This window comes from Centrocercus urophasianus, unplaced genomic scaffold, assembly GCF_019232065.1.
Source record: "Centrocercus urophasianus isolate 14NV4802_14NV808 unplaced genomic scaffold, USGS_Curo_1.0 seq_36, whole genome shotgun sequence".
NCBI lineage: Eukaryota > Metazoa > Chordata > Aves > Galliformes > Phasianidae > Centrocercus > Centrocercus urophasianus.
The window spans coordinates 6,403,505-6,430,518 of record NW_024884933.1 but is presented as its reverse complement, the minus strand read 5'-3'; the positions used below and the strand labels follow the sequence as shown (position 1 = coordinate 6,430,518).

The following is a 27,014-nucleotide window of genomic DNA, read 5'->3' as shown; positions in this document are numbered from 1 at the left end:
TGAAAATAATCAAACAGCATTTTAACAGGGCTGTGCAGCTGCCCATCCCCAGCACCCGCGGCCCTCAGGCTGCCCCAGAGCTGAGTGGCAGAGCAGCAGGGAAGGGCTGGAGCTCACAGCAGGGCACTGCGCTGCCACAGCCGGTGCAATTATTGCTGGTCCCACTGTGTGGAGCTTGCAGGATAGCCTACTTGCTGATGGCCCAAAATAGCACCAAGCATGCAACGAGAGAAGGCTCTGTTACAACTTTGAATTTCCTTCTTTTATGAGTCTGTGGCATTTAAAAGCTGCCTGATCTCTATTTAGGTTGCTTGTTTGTGGCCTGGGGGAAGGAGGGAAAAGGACAGGAAGAGTAATTGCAGAGCAGAGAGCCTTTTGTCTTAAGTATTGATGAGATTTGAGATGCTTCCCTCTCTCCTCCTGTTATTTACCACCACGGCTCTCAGATAAATGGGCACAGCAGTAGAAGAGCTATTTTTGCCCAAGTTGTTCCTGCTACAGCCCGGAAAGAGACTCCAGATTCCACGCCAGGCTTATTTTCAAGTGTGTCCCCCTGGGCTCTGCAGGGATCCCCAGCACGGGGCCGAACAAAGCTGCGTGCGCCTTCTTCCGCCCCCCAGCCCCATTTGGAGGGGTTTTTGTTTGGTTCTTTTAATCAAGTTATTTGCTGGGATAATGAAAATCTAAAGCGGCTCATCTTGTCATGAGCATGGAACAGACACAAGGAGAGAGCAAAGAGAAAACAAATTAAGGTTAAGATATTTCGGTCAGCTGATGCTTCATATCCGCCTCTCCGCTGTGCTCGTAAATTAAAGCCCCCGCGGCCCAAATGACCGCGATGTTCCCCTAATCATGTTACTGCAATATTAATAAGGCTGCTCAATGCAACTAGTTCCCTCTAAATTGTCCATAAAGATTTGGTAAATGTCAGACATATCATTTAATGAAAACTATGTTTTACTGCCGAGGGAGCTCCAGTTGCCAAAAGGGAATTGCAGATATTGCAGCAACAAAAGAGAGCTTTTTTTCCCCCGGATGACAGAAAAAAACCCTTCCCCTAGAAGGCCCACTGCTCTAAAACTGATTTTTATTGTGTCATCCCATCTTTATTTCAACTGCCTGGAGGTGTTCAAGGCCAGGTCAGATGAGGCCCTGGGCAGCCTGGGATAGCATTAAATGCAGAGGTTGGCAGCCCCACCTGCAGGAGAGGGGGGTTGAAGCTCGATGGTCTTTGAGGTCCCTTCCAACTCAAGCCATTCTATGATCCTCTGACATGATTCTATGATGTCTAAAGCCGCTCTGTTCTTCACAACAAAACCCACAAAAGAAAGTCTGAAGCCCATCAGGGCCAAAAGCAGTGGGCGCCCACAGCTGCGCAGCTCTGCAGAGCAGAAATGGCCTCAGATGAGCAGTGCTGCGTGAGGTCCAGGCGGGTCCCACCAGCACTGAGAGGCAAAGAGGTCATAAGGAATACTCTGTTACACTGAAAAAAAATCCTCTCAAAATATTCTCCTCAAGTTAATTAAACCAAAGAGAGAGGGCTGAGCTACGATACTCCTGGGAAATCACACACCTGTCTGAATACACTAAGAAAAATAGCGTGCGGCCAGCGCGGGGCGTTTTAAAATAACACAGAATGTACGTAATAACATCTGAAAAGAATGATGCAGTCCACTAATTCCCTCATCCGGTACTCTGTCAATTTGCTTAAAAGCATCATCTATTTTAGTTCATGTCGCCGGGTCGCTTTGCTTTGCTGGGAATCACATCCAGTCTGTTCCAAACCCTTGGGTTCCAAACCCCAGGGCCTCCTGAAGCTCGTCCACCAGCAGCATCAACACTCACTGCCTGCTGGGAGGTGGGCAGGGGAAGGAACAGCCAGTGTGAGCACAGAGAACCTACATGGAAGGATGGCTGAGATCGTGGGTGGAGAGAAGCGCCAACAGCGAGCGCTCCCAGCGCCTCCCATTCCAGTTACAGCCACGGCACACAGAAACCCGGGCAGGCACATTTTTATCTTGGAGAGCTCTGCTCCATCTGGGTGCCATCAAACCTTCCAGATGATGGGTTTCAAATAAACTTTCTATTAATTTCTTTTCTGTGCTATGTGCAGCATTTAAAGCCCTTATATCACAGCTCCTACTTGCAGGGTAGGAGAGACACATGGTGACTGTCAGCTGCGATTCCTTCTGACTGACATCAAGTTTTAGAAAGGCCTCATCTCCCGCTTCTTGTTTTAACAGGGAAAAAATCTGATGACAGAAGTTATTTCTCCCCTGAGAAATGCTGCTCTGCAAGTCTTCATTTGCCTTGACATTTCTCCTCCACCGTACCAATGGCTCACCAGGAGAATGAAGTCCACACTGAAAGCTGAAAGAGGAAACTCCATCTGAGCACATCCCCAAGTTGAGATGGTTAGCGTGGCTTTGGGGGAATTCCAAACCATGTTTGAAATTTGCCTGACCTTTGAACTCTTCACTTACGAAATAAAAACTTTGGAAGAGATGTTCTTACCCACATGGGAGCTGATGCAAATCCAACAAAAATGCAAACACACCGGATTTTTTCTCTTTAGCATTAAATATACTCTGTACTTAAGATAAAAGTGAATTTATCTGATATCTGCAAAACGTAAGAGGTTAAAGTCTAAAATAACAGACTTAACAATTTTATCCAGAGTTGCAGTTAATGCAATGACTAATCCCATCAAGGGGACATTAATTGGTGTCTAGATGCTCCTTTTCATAGCAGCAGTAGGCCATAAAACTTAATCCTTACCTCCTCTTTCCAGCATGTAGCCTCAGCGTTCATCAATAAAACTAATGCTGTTCATTAAGTATGAGAGTAATTACCTACGGCTCTAACCAAACGCGAGTGAACGGGCGCACACCAGTATGAAGGCATCACCAGACTGTTTATGGGCGGCCAAGTAAAGCACCTCCATCGGAACAGGATACATGCTGGGAACTGAAACCAACTGCAGCCGCAGAAGCCCTGGCCCAACAAACTGCAGAAGCACTGGGCCGCACAGCACAGCCGTGTGCCAGCTCCAGGCAGGCTCAAGGTCCTGCCATGCTCTCACGGAATCATAGGATGGCTCGGGTAGGAGGGGACCTTAAAGACCATCCCGTTTGAAACCCCTGCCGTGGGCTGGGGGCCCCACCAGGCGAGGCTGCCCAGGGCCCCAGCCAACCTGGATTTGAGCACCTCCGGGGATGGGGCACTCATCCTCCCCCCACACCTCCATCTGGATGCCATCCTTCCTCAGTCCACACCGTAGGGCACTTTGCATTAGGAAACAGTGCTCTGGGAAAATGCTGACAGCCAAACTCTTACTCAGAGCTTTTTTTTTTTTTTTTCAAGAAACAATTTCTATGTGCCATTATGATCTTAAATGGCCCAAAATATCGAACATTAAGAACCTCTCAAAGGCTAGAAATGCAGAAACAGGCAGCTGCACTGCCAGAACCTGCACTGGCAATACTGCAAAATATCCCACATCACCACAACTTGTTCTTCTGCCTCCATTTATCAGACATGCTTCGTGACTCAAATATCTGCATCTCAGGACCATAAACATATCAACAAAAAGAAAATAAACATCTACTGAAGAAATGCTTCATTAAAGAGCTTGAAAGAATTTCCAGGGAGGCTACAGGTTAAGCGTTATTTTAAATCACCTCGGTACACAGGATGGTTTGATGTACTTTGCTCGTATAAATATATGCCATATTGATTGGGAACACTGGTCTATGCTTTCCAAATTAGCTCTGCAGAAGAGCAGCCTCATTCAAAACCCTTTATGTCAGAGGAAGAACTTACATTAGCTTCATGGATTTTGGAGTCCAAACAGAGCCTTTGGCTCACAGCACTCCCCATGTAAATACAGACTCTATTAGACCTTGCCTAGGGTGCAGCTTCAGAATATCTAAGTGGCACAGTTGCACCAGTTCCACTTGGCTTGTTAGACAGAGTTAAATATGATTCTCCAAACTTTTCCTGTTGGGACAGCATAGCAGAGAAGAGTTATCTGACACACACAGACAAAGCTACAACCAACCCACTGAAGTTTCTCATTCTCCTCTATCTCCGAATAAAAGACAGAACTGAGGCTCTGAGGTTCATTAGCTGGAAATTCACGCTTAGAAATTAATGTACTGCAAAAGAATCTGTACAAAAAAGAATTAATAGGGAAGAGTTCCATTACTGGGCGGCTTTTTATTGTCTCTGCTGTTCAGGAGTTTCAACTTTTCAGAATCACGGAACCACAGAATATCCCAAGTTGGAAGGGACCCACAAGGATCACGGCATCCAACTCCTGGCAACTGGGCTACGTGTTCTCACAATGGGGCCATGATCCCCCAAAACGGGGCCAGAAGCCCTCACAGTGCCTCGATATTCCACACCATGCTGCAGTACAACCCGCCCTGCCCTCCTTACTGCTGAAATCACGTCTGGTATTTCTTCTGGTCAATAATGGCAATACCCCTCATGCACACGGTTTGTATAATATGACATGACAGAGGAGCTCTTTTCTTTTTACCACAGTAGCAAGCCAGAACTTGTTTTTAGTACCTGTTCATTTGGCTCACTAAACAGGAATATGCTTCTGGAAACAGCTGTCCCAGAGCTCTATCTGTAGTTCAAGCTGCAGGCTAACAACCGTATTTGGAATCTTTTTTTCTTTCAATAAAGTGATAATTCATATGCTGATGGTTTGAAACTCTATCCCAGATTTGAAAAAAAAAAAAAAATTAGAAACAATTTTTATGAACTTCTCAGTATGCCAAGCAATTGAAACCTCCTTGTAACAGTATAGGAAAAAAGCTAGAATATTAAAATAGTCATTAAGTGAAATGCATATGAAATGCTAAAAAGTCTTTTGGAAAATTATTTCTTGATATAATGATGTGCTATAGACCTAAATCTTAGTGCAAGGCATGAAGAAGGATGGTTGAATCAACTTTGTCCATTTAAATATAATTTTAAAAGAATTGGTGTTCATCTCTTTCTTGCTCAAGAACCTTTATCAATTTTGTTAGCCCTCATTTAGTTCTTATTCCTTTCTCCTATGGGGATGCTGCTTGATTTACTGAGAATTACTTCTTACAACTCATGAATGCTTTAAGCTGTTTCCATATTAATCATCCCGATTCTGTTGTTGTGCTGAGGGGAGCCCATCTCATCTATATTTCCAAATGCACCTATGGGGTTTCCAGAACTCCTTGGTGTTAACAGTTATTCTGTGTTATTGATTGCTCTCTCGTTGGACACAAATCACAATGCCAAAGACCTACAGCCCTGATTTGGTCAGAAATATTGTATGACAGTCACACTCGCAGAGATGCTGCCAACGACCACCTCCTAACATTGTGAAAAGCACGACTGCTCTGCAGGAAGGTCAGCAGGAGTTGAGCCTTGCAATATTTGCTAAGTTATTTCTGTCTACGTGAGCATCCATGTGTTTGCACATTTTAAAGACAACATGCATTTGCATGCCCTTAAAATTAGCACCCAGGAAGATGTGCTCAGGCACATCTGTCTGCCTTCGCTCCCTTCACTCTTTAGCATGAAAAAGGATCTCTTCTCCCCCACAAACGCGAATCGCTGCTCCTCTACAGACGGGACGGTCACCCCACCACAGTTCCTCATGCTCACACCTCTCACGACTCCAGCTGCTCTTCAACACCTCGCTGGGGTTGCCCACCTCCCGCGCTCCATTCCTGCAGCTCCGACTGCACGTGGCTGAACGCCCCTGGGAGCCCCTCCTGTCTTTCAGATTAACCTCGAGAAGGTAATCTATTTATTCATATCAATTTGGTTCCATCAATTAATGATGACAAAGCAATTAACTAGAATGCCAGACAGTAAAAAATAACCACATAATGCCTTCTTCGGAGGAAACCTATTATGTAATCCCAGTCGGTCTTCATTAACACGGACTATTCCAGTAAAAGGTAGTAATCTGGTTATGGCCTGTGAAATATGGAGATCCATACAGTAATTTTTCAGAATTAAGAGTAAGGTATTTTTAGCAAATGGAAAGGAAACATTTCTGCGTTGCTCCCGCAAAGCTTTTCCAGATGAAGGAGCGGCGCAGCACTGCTCAGGGAGGCAGTGGGGTCACCGTCCCTGGAGGTGTTTAAGGCAGATGCAGTAGTAAGGGACTTGGGTCAGTGGGCAGTATTGGTGGTAAGTGGACGATTGAACTGGATGACCTTAGAGGTCTCCTCCAGCCTTAATGAGTTGATGGATCCATAATGTAACACAGTGGTGCCGCGCAGGCTGTGCGCCATCACCAGCGATGCGTTAAGTTGGTCACAGGGCTCAGAGGATCCCCTGACAGCTCACCTCCCCACTGCCTGCTCCCTCGGCCACGCGGAGAGCCGGGCTGTGCCCAGGTCCTCCCTCCATCCAGCACTCAGCACCTGCCAACACGAAGGAACCCTCAGACCTCATCATCACAGCCCTCAGAGACACCAGCGCTCCTTTTTATGCTGATACACAAATACAAATGCAGTCAACCACTTCCCAAACACACCAAGCTGTTAAGCACCCTTGACTTAAAGTTTATTATAAACTAACTTTCTAAAAAAACCTTGAATTCCTCCGGGACTTTGTTTACAATGCAACTCAATTATTGTTTTATTTGGATGGTTATCGTTTCTTATACCTTCTCAGCTCATCCCATTTCCAAATTTAATTACTTCGCGGTATTTTTAGTTGAGATAAAATTACATGTTTTCAGATTAATTTAGCTAGAGCTGACTTTTAATAACAGCAAATCCTTTTTCCAACGCACACTAATTTGAGATCATCTAAATGAGTGCGAATCTCTTTTTAAAACCCCATGTCACACCCACATGGCAAGCTGCAATCACAATTTCAAAGCCTCGTGCAGCGTGCCAGACATCTAAGGGTAAATGTTGGCTGACTCTTTAATTAAAGACCCACTGTTTGGCTCTTTCCTGTGTTATTTTCTCAGCTCACGCTGACAGCGAGCAGTCAGGTGATTGCTGTTCCCTACACGCTGGCACCAGAAGCGCTGCTAAAAAAGGCACAAGGCAGGTTTGAAAACACCGACCAAAACAGTTTGTGCTCCCCTGCCAAAAGCAGCATCTCTCTGGTGTCCGGTCACTGCACCGTCCTCCCAGGAGCGCCCTTGCTGGGATCGTGCAGCACGCGTGTGAGCCAGCACTGCCATCTCATCCTTTTCGTTTCAGTAAGAAAGGTCTGATTAAAAAGCAACGAAAGGAAAAAAGAAAAAGAAAATGCAGCCCCGTGTACGCATATGTTGTGAAATTTATGGAAATAATTAAGAAATAATTAGGAAGTTTAATTATGATTTTCATTCAGGGGAAAAAGTCTCTCGTGAATACTTTCTTTAACCATAGTTACGTATTCCAGAGCATTTTCATTTAAAGCTCTGCAGAATTAAACCACCCTGAGGACAGCATGGACCCTACACCGCATGGGACCTTGAGGAGTCTCTGCGATAACAGAGCAAAACTGCTCCGTAAGGCTCTGGCATTCGGGGACCCACAACAGAAAATCGCGGTGACGCTCTCACAGAATCGTATCACGGAACCATAGGATGGCTGAGGTTGAAGGGGACCTTAAGGCCCCCCCAGATCATACCCTATGCCATGCCTGAGTGCTCCCAGCAGCTCAGGCTGCTCAGAACCCATCCCTGGCCTAGGGCACCTCCAGGGATAAGGCATCTCTGCTATCTCAGCGGCAGAACTCAGTCAAACTGCAGCTCTCCTGAGGTTCTGTGCAATGTTGAGCAAACTGAAACCTCCCTGAAATATTGTGAACACCATCTTTAATTTCAGTACAGGATTTTGGGAAGGAAGACGGTGGGAATGTTTTACTGCCAGGGATGGAAGGGCACACACAATTTATTCACTCACATTGCAACTGAGCGTTCTGAATAGCAGGGAGTTTGCTTTTTTCATGAATATAAAACACTCCCATTACAGTCCACGTTTCCACGCTGCAAACACTGTGCAGACTGAGGAGTTCAGGTATTCATTTGCATCTGTCCCATCCAGCACAGAGAGCCACGCTGCAGTAATGACCACGATGGAACATCTCTGCACCCACCCAAACCTGTTTCAAGTGCAGATGAGATGACCTTCGTGCTCACCCAATTTCTTTTCAATTGCCTTGAATGCAATATGCAGATCTGAGAACCAAGATACGAGCTCTGCCACTTTTCAAACCACTCAGAATCGCAAATCCACAATGCAGAGCACCAGGAAGCAGCTCTAACCGAACCCAAAAGCCAAAATCCACCTGCCCATTAAGTTTTGCTGCTTTACATGCTCAGCGCCCCGTCCCCATCCCCACCGCCTCTTGCACAGCCTCCCTTATCCCGAGGTCACATCTAAGCACCGCTTCTAATTTTTCCCACTTCTGATGGCATCACAACGCCATTGGGATGTAATGCATTCATTATGAGGACTCTTCACCAGCGAGTATTAAAACTTCGGAAAGTGACTTTGCAAATTACCAAACAGTCACCAAGCTAATGAAGCAGGACTTCTAAAGTGACGGAGAAATAAGTCCTACATTATAAGATGGCAATCTATTGTGTGAAGAGAGATTTGGCTCAGAGCGAAAACGCTCCGCAGCGTGAGAAATGCTAATCCATACCGAATCAGGCAACAGAGATGAAATAGGAAACAGATTTACTTCTGATGAAGGATGGCTTAGGGAAGAAATAACTTGATAGATAATAATAATAAAAAAAGTAGCAATGCTTCGTGTGTCATACTTTTACTTTCTTTTGAAACCAAATTGCTTCAAGGAAACTCAGTGATGGTTCACAAAATCTTGGCAGAACTTTCCTCCGATTCAGATGGAACTTTTGAAGTTGCCAAACGAAGACATTGCAACGAGTGGCTCCTCAGCAGCAGCAACAACCAGAGTTAATCATTAAAAACAGATTTTAAAAAATCCAAAATGCACCGCTTGCTTATTGGTTTGGATGTCACAAGGCCGCTCAGCAGAAACGGAGCAGGGAAGCAGCACTAAAAGCAACAAAACAAAGGCAATAACTCCTCCTCTAACACAACATCGCTCCCATGGAGCAGAAAAAAAGAGGCAGCCAAACCTTCATCTCTCAGAGCGCTTCTCTGCAACAGAGAAGGTGAGGATTCCAGAAACAGAAAAGCATCAGGGGAGGGGAAGGGAAGCACCAAACCGCTGCTGCTGCTGCAGAGCACCAGCAACGTGCCGAGCCAACGCAGGGCAAGGGCTGGCCGGAGCGGCTGCGCTGTGCAGGCAGTGCCCTGCTGGGCCAGCACGGCGCCCCCTCCCCGCGATGCCACACGGATGGTTTTTAGGAGCTTCCCTCTGAATATTGCATAATAGAACTAAGAAAGCGGGACAGTGAAAAAACAACCTGCCTCTCGGCCATGTTTCATCTGAGCATTTCATGACCAGGACAATGTGTTGTTCAGTGAAGCAAATCCTCCCTTACACACAAACTGTTTTCCTGGTAACCGGTCCAACAGTTTCAACCTTTCTCAGCTGCTCACAAATCCTGTTACACAGCAAAGATTTGTACCATAGCTTTAATTTACTTACTGTAAATAAATTCAGCGACTTGGCCAGATCATTTAATGAGTCACCCGGGATACCAGAGGGGCCAGAAAATTGTAATCCTTATTCCAACAGCATGAGGTAAAGCTGTGTGCTATAACCTAAGGTAATGCACCACTAATAACGTCGTACAATTTCAAATAAAACCTTTAAAATCTACTCGGCGTTAATGTCACCTTGGAGTTTAAATCACGGAGAGCAATTAATAGCAGAGTGATGTTAGTTTATAAAATTAAGAACTCAAAACATTCCTAAATCAGAGCTCCAGCAGCCACCTGCCAGGAGCCATGCCAGGAGCACGGCTGGCTCTGCGTGGTTCTCCCAGCTCAGTGCGCCCGCGTTCAACGCCGCCAAGCAGCGAGCAATGAGGGCTGCCAGCTTTCTGCCAACGTCACGCACAAAAGAAATCATTTCTGGAAACTGCTCGATGAATTCCTGTGTGCCCTGCATGCTTCTCTACAAAACGCCCGGCCAACGCCGCAAAGAGAGGCAACCCTCACGGCACCGCGGCTCCATTCATTTCCATGGCAGGCACCTTTAATCATTCTGTAACTGCTCTTTAATGAAGTTGCTTTTTCAACGTTCCAGCTCAGCCAAGCCGCCTCCAAAGGACGACGTGACACACAGGCTCAGCAGCGGCCGTGCGAAGCTGTGCCCAACGTGAGCATCCCATGGATGTGCTCAGGATGGAGGCTGTGCTCAGCACCTCAGTGCCAGGAGCTGCCCAGCCCTGGCTGGGGAACTCTGGTCTCGACATACACGGGATCCTTGAGCTGAACTCAAGTCCTTCCAACACCACTGCCTGAGCCCTTTGTAGGAGAGCACAGACCACCATCCCACCCCACCTCCCAGCACTGTTTAACACAGCCTGCTTTGTCCAGGCTGCAGCCAGAATTCTGATGACACCTCAGATAAGGGGATGCAATAGATGCTCCCAGACGTGCTTAGAAAGAAGTTTTGTTCCTCTTAATTGAGAGAACCTTTACACATTTTCTTATCACTTAACCTCCTTTATTTGTATCTGTGTAAATCAAGTTGTAATATCCTGTTTGCTCAGCATGGCAGCAAAGAGCAAAAGGAAACACAGGAGGCTTTTCAGCTAGTGAGAAAGTTAAGTAAAATATAGGGAACATGCCGCAAACACAAAACAAAGTCAATTAATTCATTTGTCACAGAGTGAGAGCCCTGCATAATCTGCCCTTTGAGCAGTTTATTTTAGCTAATTGCTTATGCAGCAAGAAGATCTCCACTGCACAACCCCATTTGCTGCACTGGAGGCTCAGCAGATGAGAAACAAATGGTCACTTTTCAGAGGGCACAGAGACAACAGCAGGTGGATTCTCCTATGCACCACTTTGATCCTTAAACCAACAAATGACACCAGCTAAATGGGAGCACCACAGGAGGTAGCATTCCCCCCTCCAGGACAAGCAGAGCAAGGCGTGCTTCCTGCAGGATGCACATGGAAGACTTCACCTCTGCCCATCTCTGTTGCTGCGTTCGCCCATCAAACAATTCCACTTGTAAATACTGTGTTCTTCTGTCATCTGTCCTACTTCCCCACCAGCGTTAGATGAAGTGCAGGCAAAAGCAAACGACTTCATACAACATTTGCCAACTCCTCCTTTTTCTCAGGGCTGCTGAAGAGCAAGCTGAACATGGAACTGTCAGCCCTGCTAAGAGTCTTCCAGCCAGCAGAAAGATGGAACAAGTACAGATGTTATTAGTCTCATTAAAATTTTGTAAATTAAACAGCGAGCGTAACAGCCTTATTTGTCTTAATTTAGCTCATCATTGACATTATAACATAAATACAGAAACATCACTATGGCCAATTCATTCTTACTGGCAGCAGCAGTCGGGGGCACCCCGACGAAGTGCGATGCAGCACTGCCAGGAGCAGAGCTGGAGGGGGCAGAACGGCCCCATGGCTCCCCGCCAGCACCAGCAACCTTGTACTGCACACAGCAACGTTAAATGAGGCCAGAAAAAAAACAACAGAACACACCAACAGTGCACACTGGCACAGTTTGGCTCCCCAGCAGAAAGGCATGACAGCTTTGACAGACTCGATAGATTTTACTATTCATTTTGTAAAAATGCCAGGCGTGTAAGAAGTAAACAAGACACCCTAGGCTGACACGCCAGGGAAGACTGAGAAGTCAGTGCTTTCCAGGTAAGCAGAGTCAATTTCAGGCACGCTGGCCAGGTCTGGGCAGTGAGCAGCCCCCGGGGAGCTGCCTGCAGACCCACTGCTCACAGGCTGTTGGGGCTGCTGGTTCAGAAGTCACCCAAAGAGACAACAGTATTTCTTGTAGGAAAGATTCAACTTATCGGTTCCTTAGGGAGGCTTACGATGGGCTTTTACTGCTGTTTTATTTCCCTCAGAATCAATAGAAAACAATAATCCTACAGCTAAACATAAATCACATTGCAAAACTTGGTGAACGGTCACGTGCGGTGCCTTGGGAGCAGGCATTTCATTTAATTCCAGAACCAGCACAGTTCATGATTTGCAGACTCGTGTTCTGCAGCCGGCCAGCGCTGTGGGGCTCTGCTGCCCCACTCGTAGCCCCGAGGTGCTGGGGAGGTTTGTCCTCCGTGAAGCCCATCCACCCCAGCCTGCTCTGGGACACAGCCAACGACCTCAGCCCGCCCCAGCACAGGGCAGCTGCTCGGCAGGCAGCGCCCCACAGGGCAGCAGGAAATGCTTAACTTCACCAACAAACTTCTGCCAGAAGCAGTGCCAAAAGCTCGCAGAAGAGCCACGTAATTTAACATTCTGACAGTAAATTACAGGAAACAAAAAGGCGCGGGGAAAGTTATCTGAGGATGTTAGATTTAAGGTACATTTTTAATTAAAATAAAAAGACCAAAGCTGTGATGCAGTATCATAAAGCAGATAATTTTACAGCTGGATGATCTCCCTCCGATGTACTGGAAAACCATTTTTAAGTGACATAAAGTTTAACATAGCGGTACATCTGCCTACCCACCAGATTCTACATGGAATTTAAAATTTAATTATTTTCAAGTATTGTTGCAGCGCAAGAACGTCAGCCAAGTGTAACTCCATGAGAACCTCTGCCAGATTTCTGTAAATCTACGTTTCTCAGGACTGAAAAATAATCATCTTAAGATGATTTGGTAAGGAATTATCAGTGCCATTAAGCAAATCCTGGGGGTTACAGGACTATTAGTGGCATCCCTTCCTATCAGCCTCCTTGCAAGTAGCCAGACCCTGCAAGCAGCAGCTGTGCTGCATCTTGGTTTGTTACAGACATGGAGTTCCCACAGCAGTTCCCTGTAAATACAAGCAGGGGGATGTACAGACACTGCAAAACCAATCTATACCTGCAGGAAAACATATAAAGCCACAGGGAAACAGAGTATCACACACATCATAGTCAATGGATGCAGCACAGAAAAGCAACAGCAGAAGAAATGGAAAAATGTGCCCTCAAGTACCTGATGGTGATATCACGAAGAGGGCAGTAATGAGTTTTGTTAGAAGGGAGGATTTCTTCTCAGGAAGAGTGGTGGGGCAGCAGCACAGGCTGCCCAGGCTGGGGGGCACCCATCCCTGCGGGTGTTTAAGGGCAGGTGTGGTGCTGGGGGACGTGGGTTAGTGGGCAGAGGTGGTGGTGGATGGTTGGACTGCATGAACATAGAGCATTTTTCCAACCCAAACAGTTGATGATTCTATGAATAGGATGTTGAAGAACCCATGAGAGGACTGTGGGACTTCAGAACAGATTTCTTAAAAAACAACAACAACCTGAGCTAAAATCATCAGCCTCAAGAGAAATTCTAACGGCGTACAGAGTAGCAAGCAAGCGGCCACCAAGATGGATGAGGCAGCACTGAAGACTCTGAGTGCAACATGGGTGCAGCGCAGCGAGCGCGGCTGCACGAGTTCCTCCTGCAGCACAGAGGGCCGCGCAGCTGGGGCACCCGCTCATCAGTCATTGTCCATTAGCCGAATAATTAAAGCCTACAGCGCTGCTTACTTTGCTGATTGTATCCACAATTGTCTGGAACAAATAGGCAGTTGGCAATTTGGAAGCAACACGTCTAAAATAAAGAATGCCGTCTTAAAAACAAATTCACACAGAGAATTCCTCCCGGGAGCCGGGGTGAGCGCGGGACGCGGCTCCTGGGGACAAGGCCTTCATCAGGAATCAACACCACGTTCCAGGCCCAGTGGTTACCTCTTGATGTTCAACTTCAGGGTTTTGCCCACCAGTGGCAAATCAAAACCAATGAGAGCCACCGCAGCACGGCCAGCCCAAACACACAGACGCCTCCAGCACGGGACAGATGCCCTACGCACCCCTTCTCACAACTGTCTTTTTCTACAGCCCCACTCATGCCATTATAACACTGGAAAATCTTTCCATTTAAATGCAAAACAGATGCAACACGTTAATATGCTCAAAGGAAGCGATGCAGCAGCATTGTCTCCACAGGTAAACACAGCAGGTGACAGTCACTTGTTTTAGCTCCCCACGTTCCCATTAAATATTTGTAAACCACTGTTATGAGCCTATAGCCCACAGTGGTGGTTCCTTCCTCAGAGCAGCAGCCAACCTCCGAGCTCCAGCAGAGCCCGCGCTGCCGGCAGGGCTGCAGGATCCCTGTTCCTCTTCAAGGAACAAAGCAGGAACCCACCAAGGAAACACAAAGAGCGTTTCCATCTGCACAGGCAGCAGCATGGACCTCACCACCAAATACACAGCTCTTATAAAACATTGATCCCCCCCCGCAGGCAGGGTAGAACATGAATCCAAAGTCCTGCAGAGATCCCACACGCAGTGGAGAACGCACAGCAAACAGAAAGGGAAAAGGAGACATCTGCAAGGTGGTCTCAGCTGTGGTGATGTCCACAGGTCTCAGCTCCACCATGGATCACCTCAGTTACGGCATCCTCCTTGGCTTCAACGTCAGGAAGAGCAAGGCAAATGCATGCTGGGCTGCAAACGTCACCCTTCCTGCTGCTTCTCTGGCAAAAGCAGTGAAAAAGCCTATGACTGCACGTGATCATCTCAACTGTAAAAGCACGTTTTTCCACAAGCTCAAAGAGAAAAGGAAGAAAACAACCAGAAGCTGAAGCTAGTGCCTCACAACTGGGAGAAAAGAAGCCGTCTGCTACTCAGGCACACAAGAATTGAAAATAGAAACTCCTGGCTTGAGGGATGAACCTTCTGGGAGGAAAAAAAGGAACAATTACACCTTTCTGTAAATATCCACCGAGACCACAACCCGTTGAGAGGAATCAGCACAGGAGATCACAAGCACAGCAGCGTGCATGGGAACAGCACATCTGTCAAACACACCAGCTACCTGCTTAGCAAATGATTCCTCGTTCCACACGAAGATAAAGCCAACTCATTACCTACGCGCGCTCTTATTCAGCACAAAAATGAGTCTCTGCAGTGAGCTGCTCATCTTCTGACAAACACGGTTTGTTATACAAATCAATTTGTATTCTTCAAGTCTGAGTAGCAGGTCCTTCATTATGCACAGCTCCCCTCCATCAAGTTCCCTGGCTGTTCCTCAAACACTTCTAGAATTTTAGCATGCACTTACTAATACACCCGAGTGCAGTTGAAATCATGCTACACTGATGATAAATATCACAGTGCTAATGCTGCTCCTGTCTGAAAAGGGAAGGATCCACATTCCCGACACACGACATGTCTTTCCCCTTGGAATTTAAATCCCAGTGCCAGGTTTCCTGGAGGAAAAGAGTCTTTGTCAATAAATAATGCCATAAATATTTTGTTTTTAATCAACCGGTATTCGCAGGCCATTGGGATGCAACAAGCAGCCTCAGATGCTCTCCCTGTGTGTTGTTGTTGATGCAGAGAATGTATTGGAGAAATGAGAGGATATCATTAAAGGTTAATTATGAGCAACTTAAAGGTTATTTTTGCATGTCTCACCTCCTGGACAAAAGATGCTTCTTTACTACTGTACCAGAATATCAATTAAGTCATCAAGCATTTAAGAGGACAAAGGTTTTAACTTTGTTACTTTCCAATGCAGTATGAACCAATACTGCTTCCCTGGTCCTTCTGCAGCCCTCACATATTGCACAGGCAAAGCACCTCCAAAACCATCCCTACTTCTCGATGCCCTTCGACCTAGAAACAAGGTACATAAACGTGTCAGGCAGTCTGGTTCTGGCCACCAGGAGACCAAAACAAAATCTCTTTTTATACATTTTTAATCTTCCTCCTGCTTTGAGCAGGACAATAAGCAGCCGCTGTCTTACTCAGCTCACAGTCCATTAAGCCCAGACCACACAGTCCAGCATGGGGACTCAGCCTTTGAAACCCCAACCAACCTCTTGCTCCCCACTATGTTTTATCAAGAAAGAATCAGAGCCTGGCCAAATTCTGAATGCCAGTTTTGTCTGAAAATAAGAGCTACGTGTTTTCACAGACCATATCTATCGACGGGACAAGCTTACCAAAGGCTGGGCTGAAGGCAGACAGCAGTTTGCAAATAACTCAATCACTGTAAGATAATTGCTTTTCCTGATGAGCCCGCGTTTTCCAGTGTTCAGCATCCATGGCAGGAGGAGCAATGCTGCAGGTCTGCAGCGCTGTCCTTCGCAGCGATGCCACTCTCCTGAGTTCCCAGTTAAATATTAAGTGAGACAAGTTCTCCAGTAGCACCAGCATTCACCTGCTATCCTACCTGAATAATTCATGGCAAGCATTTAAATGAAATACTTAGAGGGTGAACAGATCTGGGCCATGCATTCTGAAGGCTACCAGCAATTTTGCTATTAGGTCATTTTAAAACAAAAGGAATGAGCTGTTGAAAGAATTAATTATTGGCTTCTCAACTCTCCTGGACCACAGGGGCTAAAAATCTATACAAATCAATGCCTATTAAAACCATCCCCATACAGTTTATCCTCTTCAGGGAGGAAAAAAAGAAGTAGGAAATACTGAGCAGTAAGAAGAAAGTGTTTAGAGTCATGAAATCTTTAAAGTGTAAAAAGAGATGTGCCATATTTAGCAGGGATTATGTCAAGCAGCATCCCAAGCTAGAAAAAGCTGACAGCTCACACATTTCCTTTCATGGAGGAAAAATAGGTCATACAGGACCCCAAACATGTAAACAGAACTGTCAGCAACATGAGCAGAAAGCACAGAACTTCAGCATCAGGCATGGGGAAGGTTGAGAATCGCACATAACTATGGAACGAATGAGCTGTGTAAGCGAGGGAGGACCTTCAAAGTGTGTGTGGGATCTCAAAAATGAGTTTGAGTACTGTTATTTCTGTGAATGAGAACAGGAGATCAGACATCCTGGAACCACTCACAAATACTGTGCTGGTGGCTTCATGGGACCTCCAGCCACTGTGTGACGCACGCTGCTGCACCGCCTGCAGCCTCAGGAGGCATCTCCATTCCATTCCATTCCATTCCATTCCATTCCATTCCATTCCATTCCATTCCATTCTGCTTATCCCCTCCAGGACACCACAGCAGCAAAAATAAACACATAAATCAGTAACTAAATGCCATGATGGCACTTCTAAAGGATTTCTCAAGACCTGAAGAGCTTTTCACCAATTGCATCGAGCCTCAGAGCCAAGGAATTCCAGGTCTTTTCACCAACAGTTCACTCACGAGCTGTCAAAAAATAGGTGCAAACTGCAACAGAGACTGCTGCCTCTTATTGCACAGCTGAAAGATCAGGGCGAACTTCAGCAGCGCTTTTGATGTGAACCAGCAGCCAAGTAGGTTGAGTTTAAAAAGGTTCCTGCGAGGAGTTGTGGGTACCTCGTATTTTGATGACATCAAATTTTGAGAAGTTTATAATAACAAAAAAAAAAAAACACTCATAAGGGGGTGTGGGGGAGAAACACGTTTTGAAACTGAATAATTGCACTGAGAAAAGCACAACAAACGCAGTGTGCCACAGCGGCTTCAGCACAGAGCACGCTGGAGAGCTGGCTTGCAAAGCATCAACCTAACAGCAAATTAGCAATACAGCACAATTGTTTTCAGTCCTCACTGAAAGCCAACCTGAGTTAATCTCACTTTAATGACACAGGAAATGGAAATTCCCTTAATAAAATGAGTTATGAATATTTATTACTCTACTTTTTTTACCTGAAAATTGAATAATTCAATTAATTCTACTATTAATTATTGAATACAAAATTAATATACTGCAAAATCTCAACTTATCTTTAGGAGTCCCCGGCAATCTCGGATAAAAATGGCTGTCAGGGATGGGACGTAGTTGTGCTATGTGTGTTTGTGCGTGGAGCTGCAGAGCACAGAGCCCAATGGAGGACTTGGTGGCCTCACTTGCAAGAAGGAAAGCACTCATAGGTGAGAGGAGCTCTGCTGCTCCCCGCCAGATGCTGCCAACGGAGCGAAACCTTCCTGTGCTGCTGTGATGAAGCAGGTCCTGACAGCTTCGTGATTTATTAGGTCAGAATCTATCAGCAGGAAACGCTGTGCGGCCCCACTGTCCTTGTCTATTAAATGAAAAGCAAGGCTTGTTTTCCTTAAGCCGGGAGAGGGAAATAAAAATGCTAAAAATAACCCAGTAGGTAGCATAAGTAAGACTAAATTACTGCAAATAGATACTGACAGCGTATGCAAATCGCTATTGATTTGTATGGGTGTGCTGCAACTGAACTTTCTTTTCGTTCCCGAAATATTAATCATTGCCAAGTCTCGCTGCCTAAAAACAGCACTCAGTTCCTTTCAGGGCTGAAAATCCGCATCTGGGAATTTCCCCAACCACTTCACATCTCAGTACAAATGAGGGCTCATCGCAGTGTCAGCTTCTGGAAGCTGGCTTCCCAAGCAGCACCCATCTCCCAGGCTTTGCAGCAGCACGGGGCAACTTCTGTGCTCCTGACATTCGTTTTTTGGAGCTCTGGAGCCCACCCTGTCCGTGTGCATGGCTGAAACATCCCAGCTCCGTCCCCAGCTGAAAACTGACCTCACAGCTTCAGCTCAGCGCCTCACCTGCAAATACAGGCAGAACCACACTGGATATTGCCAACACTTCTGACATATGCTCCATGCAAAACAAAGACAGGTAATTAGAGAAGGTGCTGGGAAGCAAATTAGCAAAGTAAATCCATAGAACAGAACTTTCTGGACGAAGAGCATCAGCTTTGTCATTGAAATTCCAATGTAAATAATGATTAAATTCTACTTGATATATAAATGTCAAGTAATTTTTGTTAAATGATTTGCATTTAAACTTGGAAATGTCAGAGATTGCAGTATTGCTGCATTAGCAAAAAAAAGCTTCGCCAATTTGCGCTGATGACTGGAATACCCACTGTGGATTATCTGGCAAATTATCAACTAACCAAACACCATCACAAGGAAACATCAAGGTCTGTGCATAGGGAGAGACTTGGTAATTTATGTTGATAAACTGGAAAGCTTGAAAGACAGTTTTAATAATATTCCAGCATATTTATTAGCATGTTTCATCAACTCGAGTCGTCTAACGAGAAGTTCCATAAAAAAGCCATTTTAGACACTGTTAAAAGTTTTCTTACGGCTCCCTTAACATCATCACAGCAGCCACAGCACAACCGTATCCGACTGCACCGTGCTGTCAGCACTGAAGCTTCTCAGTGAGACAGACCAGGATGTTCAGGCGTTGCAGGCGCACACCTACGGCTGCAATAAACTCTCCCCTCTTCTCCCACCGTAGGCATTAAGTTCAGCAATCAGACACTGCAGAACTCGCTGCCTGCCAGGCCACGCCGCACTGAGCCACCAGTGACAGATCCTCTGCTAGAGGTTCAACCCAGCTGCAATTAAACCCAATATCCAACATTCACGGATCTTGCTCTTCAATATCCAAATTCCAGGATACACAACCAAGCGTGAGATTGCAATTATCCACATTTACAAGGAGCCCTAAGCACCAGGTTACACTTTTAAAACCAAGGCTGGATGGTGGTTTTGCAGTAGGCAGATACCCAATGTTTTTGTGCACAGAAGGGTAAGCAGGCAAACAGTTCCCAGCCCTCCTCCCACCAATCCTGGCCAAGGGGATCCCACAGCACGTCCCCAAAACGCATCGGCCCACTGCTCCCTGTGCACGCAGAGCACAGATGCCAACCTGATCCTGAAGCTCCTTGGGTCAGCTGGAGCAAGTCTTCTAGTAGTGGTCCCTCAAATCACACCATGTATCATTTTATTAAGAAGCTCTATAAGTGTCAGTGGTACAATTCATTTTTATTAAATTTCTGAAAGGAAATTAGAAGCACCCACAGCAGCAAACAAAGAATGGGGAACGTTCCAGTTCAGTGCAGGATCGATGTCATCAATTCTTTAATACCAAGAGCTCTGATTGCATGATCTCAGCATTTAACTGCTCCAATTAATTATAATAATAAAAGAAATTAAAAAAAAAAAAATCAAAACTAACTCAACAATTTGAGAAGGTCCTTGAACAGCCATCACAACTCTGTGCCTCCTGGGACGTTATTTCTTTCAAGTGTAAACACGCAGGTATTGTAATATTAATAGGAAGGTATTTCCATGCATTGCCTTTAGCAAATCTAATTCTTAAAGTCATAAACACTACTACAAACACAATGATAATCTCCTCTCTTGAATGATGCCATGTGCACCCCAACTTCTTAATGTGTTTTCCAGCCAATTAATGGGCTCATGTGGAAAAAGGTCAGCAAGAAATTATTCGGCCTCATTTCTGAAACTCGGATTACCAGCCAGGTCAGAAAATAACCTTTTCTAATACCATCATATTAGCTGATGTATTGCAGCCAAGAAGTGGAGTGAAACAAAGCATTTATGCACACCAAAGACACAGACACAAAAAAAAAAAACAAAGACAAAAAGAAAGAGATGAACCTCATTGCTGTCATCAGCAGAAAAGGTCAATTTACTGCATTTCCTGGCCCTTCAACCAGAACAGAGAACCATTAAGGAAACAATAGGGGTTTCCAATTTGGAAGGTGGATTTGGAATGGGGGGTAGGAAAAAAAAAAAAAAAAAAAGTGTAATTTTAACGTGTTACTGATAAGTAACAAAACTTTGTGAGTCTTAATGCAGCAAGAAATAGCAGAAAAACATCTGCAGTCTAAACTTAACATACCAGACCCCATGGGATGGGAGAAGTTAAACATTTATGGCAGTGAGAAGAATACATGACATTTACTGAATAATAAACTGCAAACATGTCTGTTAATTTGGCTTTTTGGGATCTCCTCACCATCAAACACTTAACCCCAACAAGAAAAACACCAAAATGCAAACAATCCCAGAGAATGCATTTTAAACAGGCAAAGCACAAGGGAAGGCTTTGTGCTTTTTTATTTATTTAAAGTTCGAGGCTGCAGGGAGAACTGCTGAGATAAATAGCCTGCAACCTCACTGCGAGCCTGCAAAATCCGCTCATCTGAGGGATACAATTAAATGTTCAACAATCAAGTTAAAACTTTAACCTGTCAAGATTGCAGCTGTTCTATTTTTAATCAATCTGATTTCATTCAATAAAACGCTCATTAAGTCAATTAATGAGACTTTGGTGTCACAAGCCATCAAGCATGACTGGGAGTTTTCACTTTGTGGCCAACGGATTGATTAGCAAGTCAAGTAGTCAGTGGAAATCAGTCAATGTACATTTCACAGGCGGAATTATTAGCAATGTTACCTTGTTTTAGGGGAAGTTGTTAGCCATTCTTCATGCTTTTCAAACGTTATTAAATAAGCTGCAATTTCCTGAAAAGAAACGCAGAAAAAGAAAGTTATTGGCGTGGCTGTCCTGGAAAAGTGAGTTTTGTAACACAGAACCCTTCTGAACGTCTTCAACAAGCGCAGTCCCAGCTCTGCCTGCAACTCAAAGCAAGCCTTCACACTTGCGGGTGCCTTTTACCTTGAAAGTTCCCACAGCTTACAATACAAACAATGCATTTCTGTCTGCGAACTGGGATGTTGGACAACTGCAGAACACACATTACTGCGTTTAAAAGTGCATCTATTTCCTATTTCCCACTCTGCTTCGGCCGCACCGCCCCACGAGCACAGAGCCGGAGCCTCGCGCACATCCGTGCACCACGGCCAGTCTGCAAGAGCAGCAAGGAAGGGCACGGCCGAGAGCCGCAGCAGGCAGGGCGGGCAGCGCCAGAGCTGGGGCCCAGCCTGGAGAAGGGAAGGCAGTGCAAACACGGACACTTGAAGCTAAATTAAATATTTATAAACAGAACAACATCACTGCAGAGAGAATTGCTGAATTATTAATTGTTGCCATAAAAAGCCGGTGGGTGACATCCGCATCAGTGGCTGCTCCCGCCCGCACGGCCCACGGCTCCAACAGAGCCCGGCTGATGGGGGGCAGCCCTACAGGCCCCAAGCAGCGAGCTGTGGGGGCAGCGGGAGCAGCTCGGCCGTGCAACGCCAATGTGAGGACTGCACTGCCGGCCACGGAAGGATTTTCTTGTTTAAATGAGAGTTCTGTGTCAGGGCTTTATCTGTGTAGCACCAAAGCTAAAAAAACCCGCAGTGCTCTCCAACCAGCTGGCCCAAGCATCTGCTGGAGCCACACAACGCAATTATATTACTCCCAAACGAGACGTAAAAATATCTTGTTTCCAATACTCTTGGTTTTAAGACTCATCCATAATGTCCTCCGGGTGTTTCAGCGGTGCCAGATCTCCGCGCTCTGTGCTTTATTAGAGCTGTGTGAATGTCATATTAATGACTCCTAACCAACATGTTTACACTGCAAATAAATCCTCCCAGAACCCCCCGCACCACAAACCAGCACGCGTCTGCCTTCCCAAACCAACCTGCCGCCAACAGCCTCAGAAAGACGCGGTGAGGTTGGGCTGTTTTGCACCAGCTTTGCATTGCGGGATCCCACGCTGCGGCCTCAAAGACCCCGCGGCAGCGCAGCACCCGAAGGCAGAGGCTGCAGAGATGCGGCGGAGTTCGCAGCACCTGATGAGTGAGACGGAGCACCTCGCTGGCGCAGCCCCACAGCAGCCCTTGGCAGATGGTCTGTATAAGCAGGCATTTGAAGAAACAAATTCCCTTGAATGCGGAGATGAGGATGAGGCTGATTCACCCTCAACATCCTGCAAAAATAGGCAGGTTCCGAGCGTTTCAAATTAGCAAAGGATTGTGCCTATTCTTACATTCGTTTACCGTGAGGAGAATGAAACAACTAGTAGCTCCCATGGCAAACCAAACCTGCACCATGGCACTGTCAGCACCGAAAAGCAAAGCATTTCAGGCTCATAAATCAAGGTCTCAACCAAAGGCTGATCTCCTTCCCCTTCCCAGCTGGCCTGAGCACCGCATGCTTGAGATCTTCATCCCCAAACTGTCAGGGAAGAAAAGAACTGCAGCAACAAAACGTTGCTATTTAGAGACAGAAAAATTGTTTTCCCTCACCTCCACTCTGCTGACCTGGACTCGCTCAGCACATTTCAGCAGACAAAAGAATAAGTAGATTTAAAGTCTCCGTTGTCATCCCACTCGGACAAACGGAAGCGTCAGAAATAAAGAATGGTCACATAACTGTGTGCGTGCAGGAGGCGCTCAGGCAGCTCCTGCTTTTGTAAGTGGGCTTTTCTTTCTCCAGGTAGCCACAAAGAGCACAAGAAAAGCGTGGTGGTGCATCTGAAGGCAAAAAGCACTTCCTTAAAACACCGGAGGTCACCCAGCTCAGCAGGCAGGGCACAGCAGGCAGCACTGCAGGGCCGTTTCATTAAACGCACCATCGGTGCATTTTCCTTCTCTGAAACTGTAACCTGTGCCTGCCCAACAGCAGCAGAAACAGCAGCCCTGCAGCAGCTCAGCCTCGCTGCCCAGAGCTGGCCTGCAACTTCCCACCAGCTGCAATCTGTGTGTGTGCAGTGAATGCAGAGCAATCGGTGCTGCAGGCACACGAGTGACCAACAGAAACACACGTGCATGTACGTGCTGGGTGCTGCTCAGGGAGGCGTCCCGGGAGCTCCTGTCCCTACTCTGGTAATATGGAAAACAAGGGCTCCAACCAGGCCCAGAGCTAGATGTTCAGACGATTCAAAATGCATAATTCAATTCTTCTAACAGGATAAAAGCGGGATTCACATCAGCCAGGATAGGAGTTCCCAGAGGCTTTCTGCTTAATGATACATTACAGCCTGATTTCCCTCCTCCAGAGGAAATACCTTGGATAACAAGGAAAACCGAGCTCACAGCGGCAGTATGAATTAACACGTACAGCAAGAAGGCAGAACGCCCTCCATGTGCTCCTCATACGCAGAACAAGGAGTCACGCAATGGGGGCAGCAGGATGGGATGCGCACAGAGCACAGCACAGCCCAGCAGTATGGCCAGCAGCCCTGCACACACCTTGGGGCTCAGCACAGCACCTCCCCCAGCCCCATCTGCTGCAGAATGCGCCTCCAACCCCACTCCCCACTGCCACAGCTGCAAAGGGATCCAGGATACACAAAGTCAAAGCACTTCATTTCAGGAGTGCTCCTGCTAAAATGGCTGCAAGTTATCCCAGTCAAACAACTCCACAAGACACGGAGCAGAAACAAGCAGAAATTCCTATTTACAGTTTGACACCTATGTGCCAACTTCTGTCACTACATAAGCAACAAGAATCTGGGAAAATAATCTCTTGTCTACCACCTCACATTGTAGCAGAACCGCAAGAAACAGATGACTCAGTGATGCTCAGTGATACTTGGAGCAAACACTTGGGAAAAAATAGGCAGACAAAAAAGAAAAGCTTTCAGCAGAAGGCATGAAGTGAGCAGGGCTGGTTTCCCCCAGCAATGTTGGCAGAAGGCTCAGGGACTGCTGGGTGCCCCACAGCACAGGGAGTGCTGGGATGGAGCAGGGCAGGGGAGCGAGCCTGGAAGAACAGACGGGTGCAGGGAACTGCTGCGCAGGTGGAGGGAGACGTGCAGCTGTGCAGGCCATGGGACAGATACTGAAGGAGTGCCTGGTGCTAAAGCACTGTTCAGCCTCACATCGTGACCCCTCCAATAGTAAAGACTGAAATTTATTTTGCCAAGCCAACAGCAGCACTGGCAGCTTGGGAGCTGCAGAGCAACCCTTGATGCAGTCGCATTACCAGTGAAATAAATTAATGCTAGAAGAGATAAGCAGACAAAGGGAATATCTGTACCTGCAGCGATGAGACGCACCAGCTAACCCAGCACAGCAGAACGAGCAGTGCAGGCCGACCTTTCAGAAAGGAACACGTGCAGCAATGGAAGCCCAACAGAGCAAGCAAGGGATCTGCTTGCAGGACCTCATCCCACAGCAGCAGCAGATGGAGCCAGCCAACCTGCTCCCCCTCTCCCAGTGCCAGACTGTGGCTGCACCTCACCCCAGACCAAACCTAAACCTGCTCTGGGTTTGCTCCTCTAGCATTCATACAGGCACCACAGCCATTCCCATTTCAATGTCCCTCTTACTCACATGTGGGCTGAGGGTGCCCTTAATCTCACAGCTGATCAGAACCTGTTTTTGGCAATCACTGTAGCTTTTCATGTGAGGAATTTGAAAAAGAAACCAGGTTTCCAGTTCTGGATAGAGGGAAGGGTACACCTGCTCAGACTTTCCTCATACACAGATTAGGAAAAACATCTGAAAAGCCAAGCAGGAAGTGGTCAGACATGGAATTTCACCAGCAGCATGAAGATGGTTGTTGGAAATTGTGGTTGTCAGTGCTTGGCTTTGCAGGGCCAGCAATGAAGATTCAGTATTCATCAGCTCTGTTCACGCACCACTTTATGACACCAACAGCATTTTTCCTTTAGAAAAGGGTGAAGAAATAGATTTATCACTACGAGACACAAAGTCATTAAATAATTAAAAACAAAACTATATGCACAATAAAAGCTCTCTGATTAAAAAAAAAATCCCTGCATTTTAATGTGTGTTAATTCCCCTAATGATTCACTCTATATGTCTTACAGGGTCAAATCAATGTCTTCACAAAAAATTCAATTAAATCCCATTCATCCTATCTTCCAGGCGAGCCATTGTTTGCACTTGTATCCTATCAAACCACCTCTCAGTCGCTTCTCACCCAAGATTACAAACAAAAGGCAGCGTGTCAGCAGCAAGGTCAGAAGACAAAGACCCAGGCTTTGAAAACCCAACTCTGTCCTCATCTGTGTTGTTTAATTATCAGGAGAGAGAAGCCAAAAGGACGCAATGGACACGGCCATTCCCTTTTCCCCACACCCATCTCTCCCCCAGTCCTGCAATTTACTGTCAGTGCTGTGTGAACGCATCGGGGAGCTGCGAGCTGCTCTCTCCAGCCTCGCCACAGCATCCTGTGCAGGAGTCCCACTCTTAAGCCCGGTGGAACCTGAGCAATGCAGTTAACTGATCCTGCAGCCCGGTGCGGCAGCACCAGAACAGTGCTCTCCAACCACAGTGCGTGACTGCAGCTTCTCAGCTGCTTCAATATTTTAACAGCGCAGACAACAGCACAGAGCTGCAGCAGAGCCGACCCTCCTCCTGCACAGCGCTCCTCACCTCACGCTGGGCGCCGTGCGGACAAACGCCGTTCCTTCCCGCAAAGCTCCGCCTGTCTGGCAGTGCCACTGGTTTTATTCTCAGCACCCGCAGCCGCGCTGACAGACCAACAGCTGGACGCCCAGTGTGCTGCAGAGCAGCCACCGCTCCGCTTAACACGGCTGAGAAAGTTAGAGGAGTGAAAGCATTTTCCGTGCTCCCTGAAGCTGTGCTCCAGTTCTCAGCTTCCTCAGGGCTGGTCATGGCACCAAACAAAGAATAATGACTAGCTCCACAGGAGCTGTTCTGTCAGCATTTAGCCTCATGCCACAGATTAATTAGAAACCAAGCACGCGTGCCTGCAATCCTGGGTTGCAAAGCACCATCTTACCCTCCAGAACACCTTGCTGGAGAAGGACAGGAGCTGGATGCCCGGCAAGCAGCCCTCACCACAGAGCATCACATGGCAGCCATGCTCCCAGCATGCAGCCCTGCACAGGACATCAGCACCGAGCGAGGAAGGTGCCGGTGGGCAAGGATCCAACACTGCCTCCAGAGGAGCCCAGTACTCATCATGCTTGCAGGAAAGCTGCAGACTTTATTCTGCTCTGAGCTGAAAAACTTGCAGCAAAACAAAGACATTGTTTGGAAGAAAAAATAAATTAAAAAAAAAGCTAATAAAAGCTCTGAGATTTGCAATGAACATCCCGCCTGGCAGAAGGCAATCTCAGCCTGGAGGAGATGCATGCAGGCAATAATCCCATACAGCCAAACCCAAAGTACTGCGTGCAGGCACTCCTTGGCTTGAGCTGGTTGTACTTGATGCACTCAGTCCAGCCTCCACTTGTCCAAGGCACAGCTCGACATCTCCCCCCACCCCCGTTTTTTTCTTTGCGTCTT

At 46.6% G+C, this 27,014-nt stretch overlaps 1 protein-coding gene across 1 annotated transcript in view; it reads right to left on the bottom strand.

Moving 5' to 3' along the window:
- LOC122167333 (calmodulin-binding transcription activator 1-like) overlaps positions 1 to 26,378 on the bottom strand; it is a 124,925-nt gene extending 98,547 nt beyond the window's left edge. The window contains exons 1-2 of the mRNA XM_042831826.1: positions 26,136 to 26,378; positions 21,295 to 21,473 (exon numbers count right to left, since the gene is read on the bottom strand). Coding sequence (XP_042687760.1) covers positions 21,295 to 21,473; positions 26,136 to 26,378 — 422 coding nt within the window. The remainder of the gene's footprint in view (positions 1 to 21,294; positions 21,474 to 26,135) is intronic.
- Between the last annotated feature and the right edge of the window lie 636 nt (positions 26,379 to 27,014).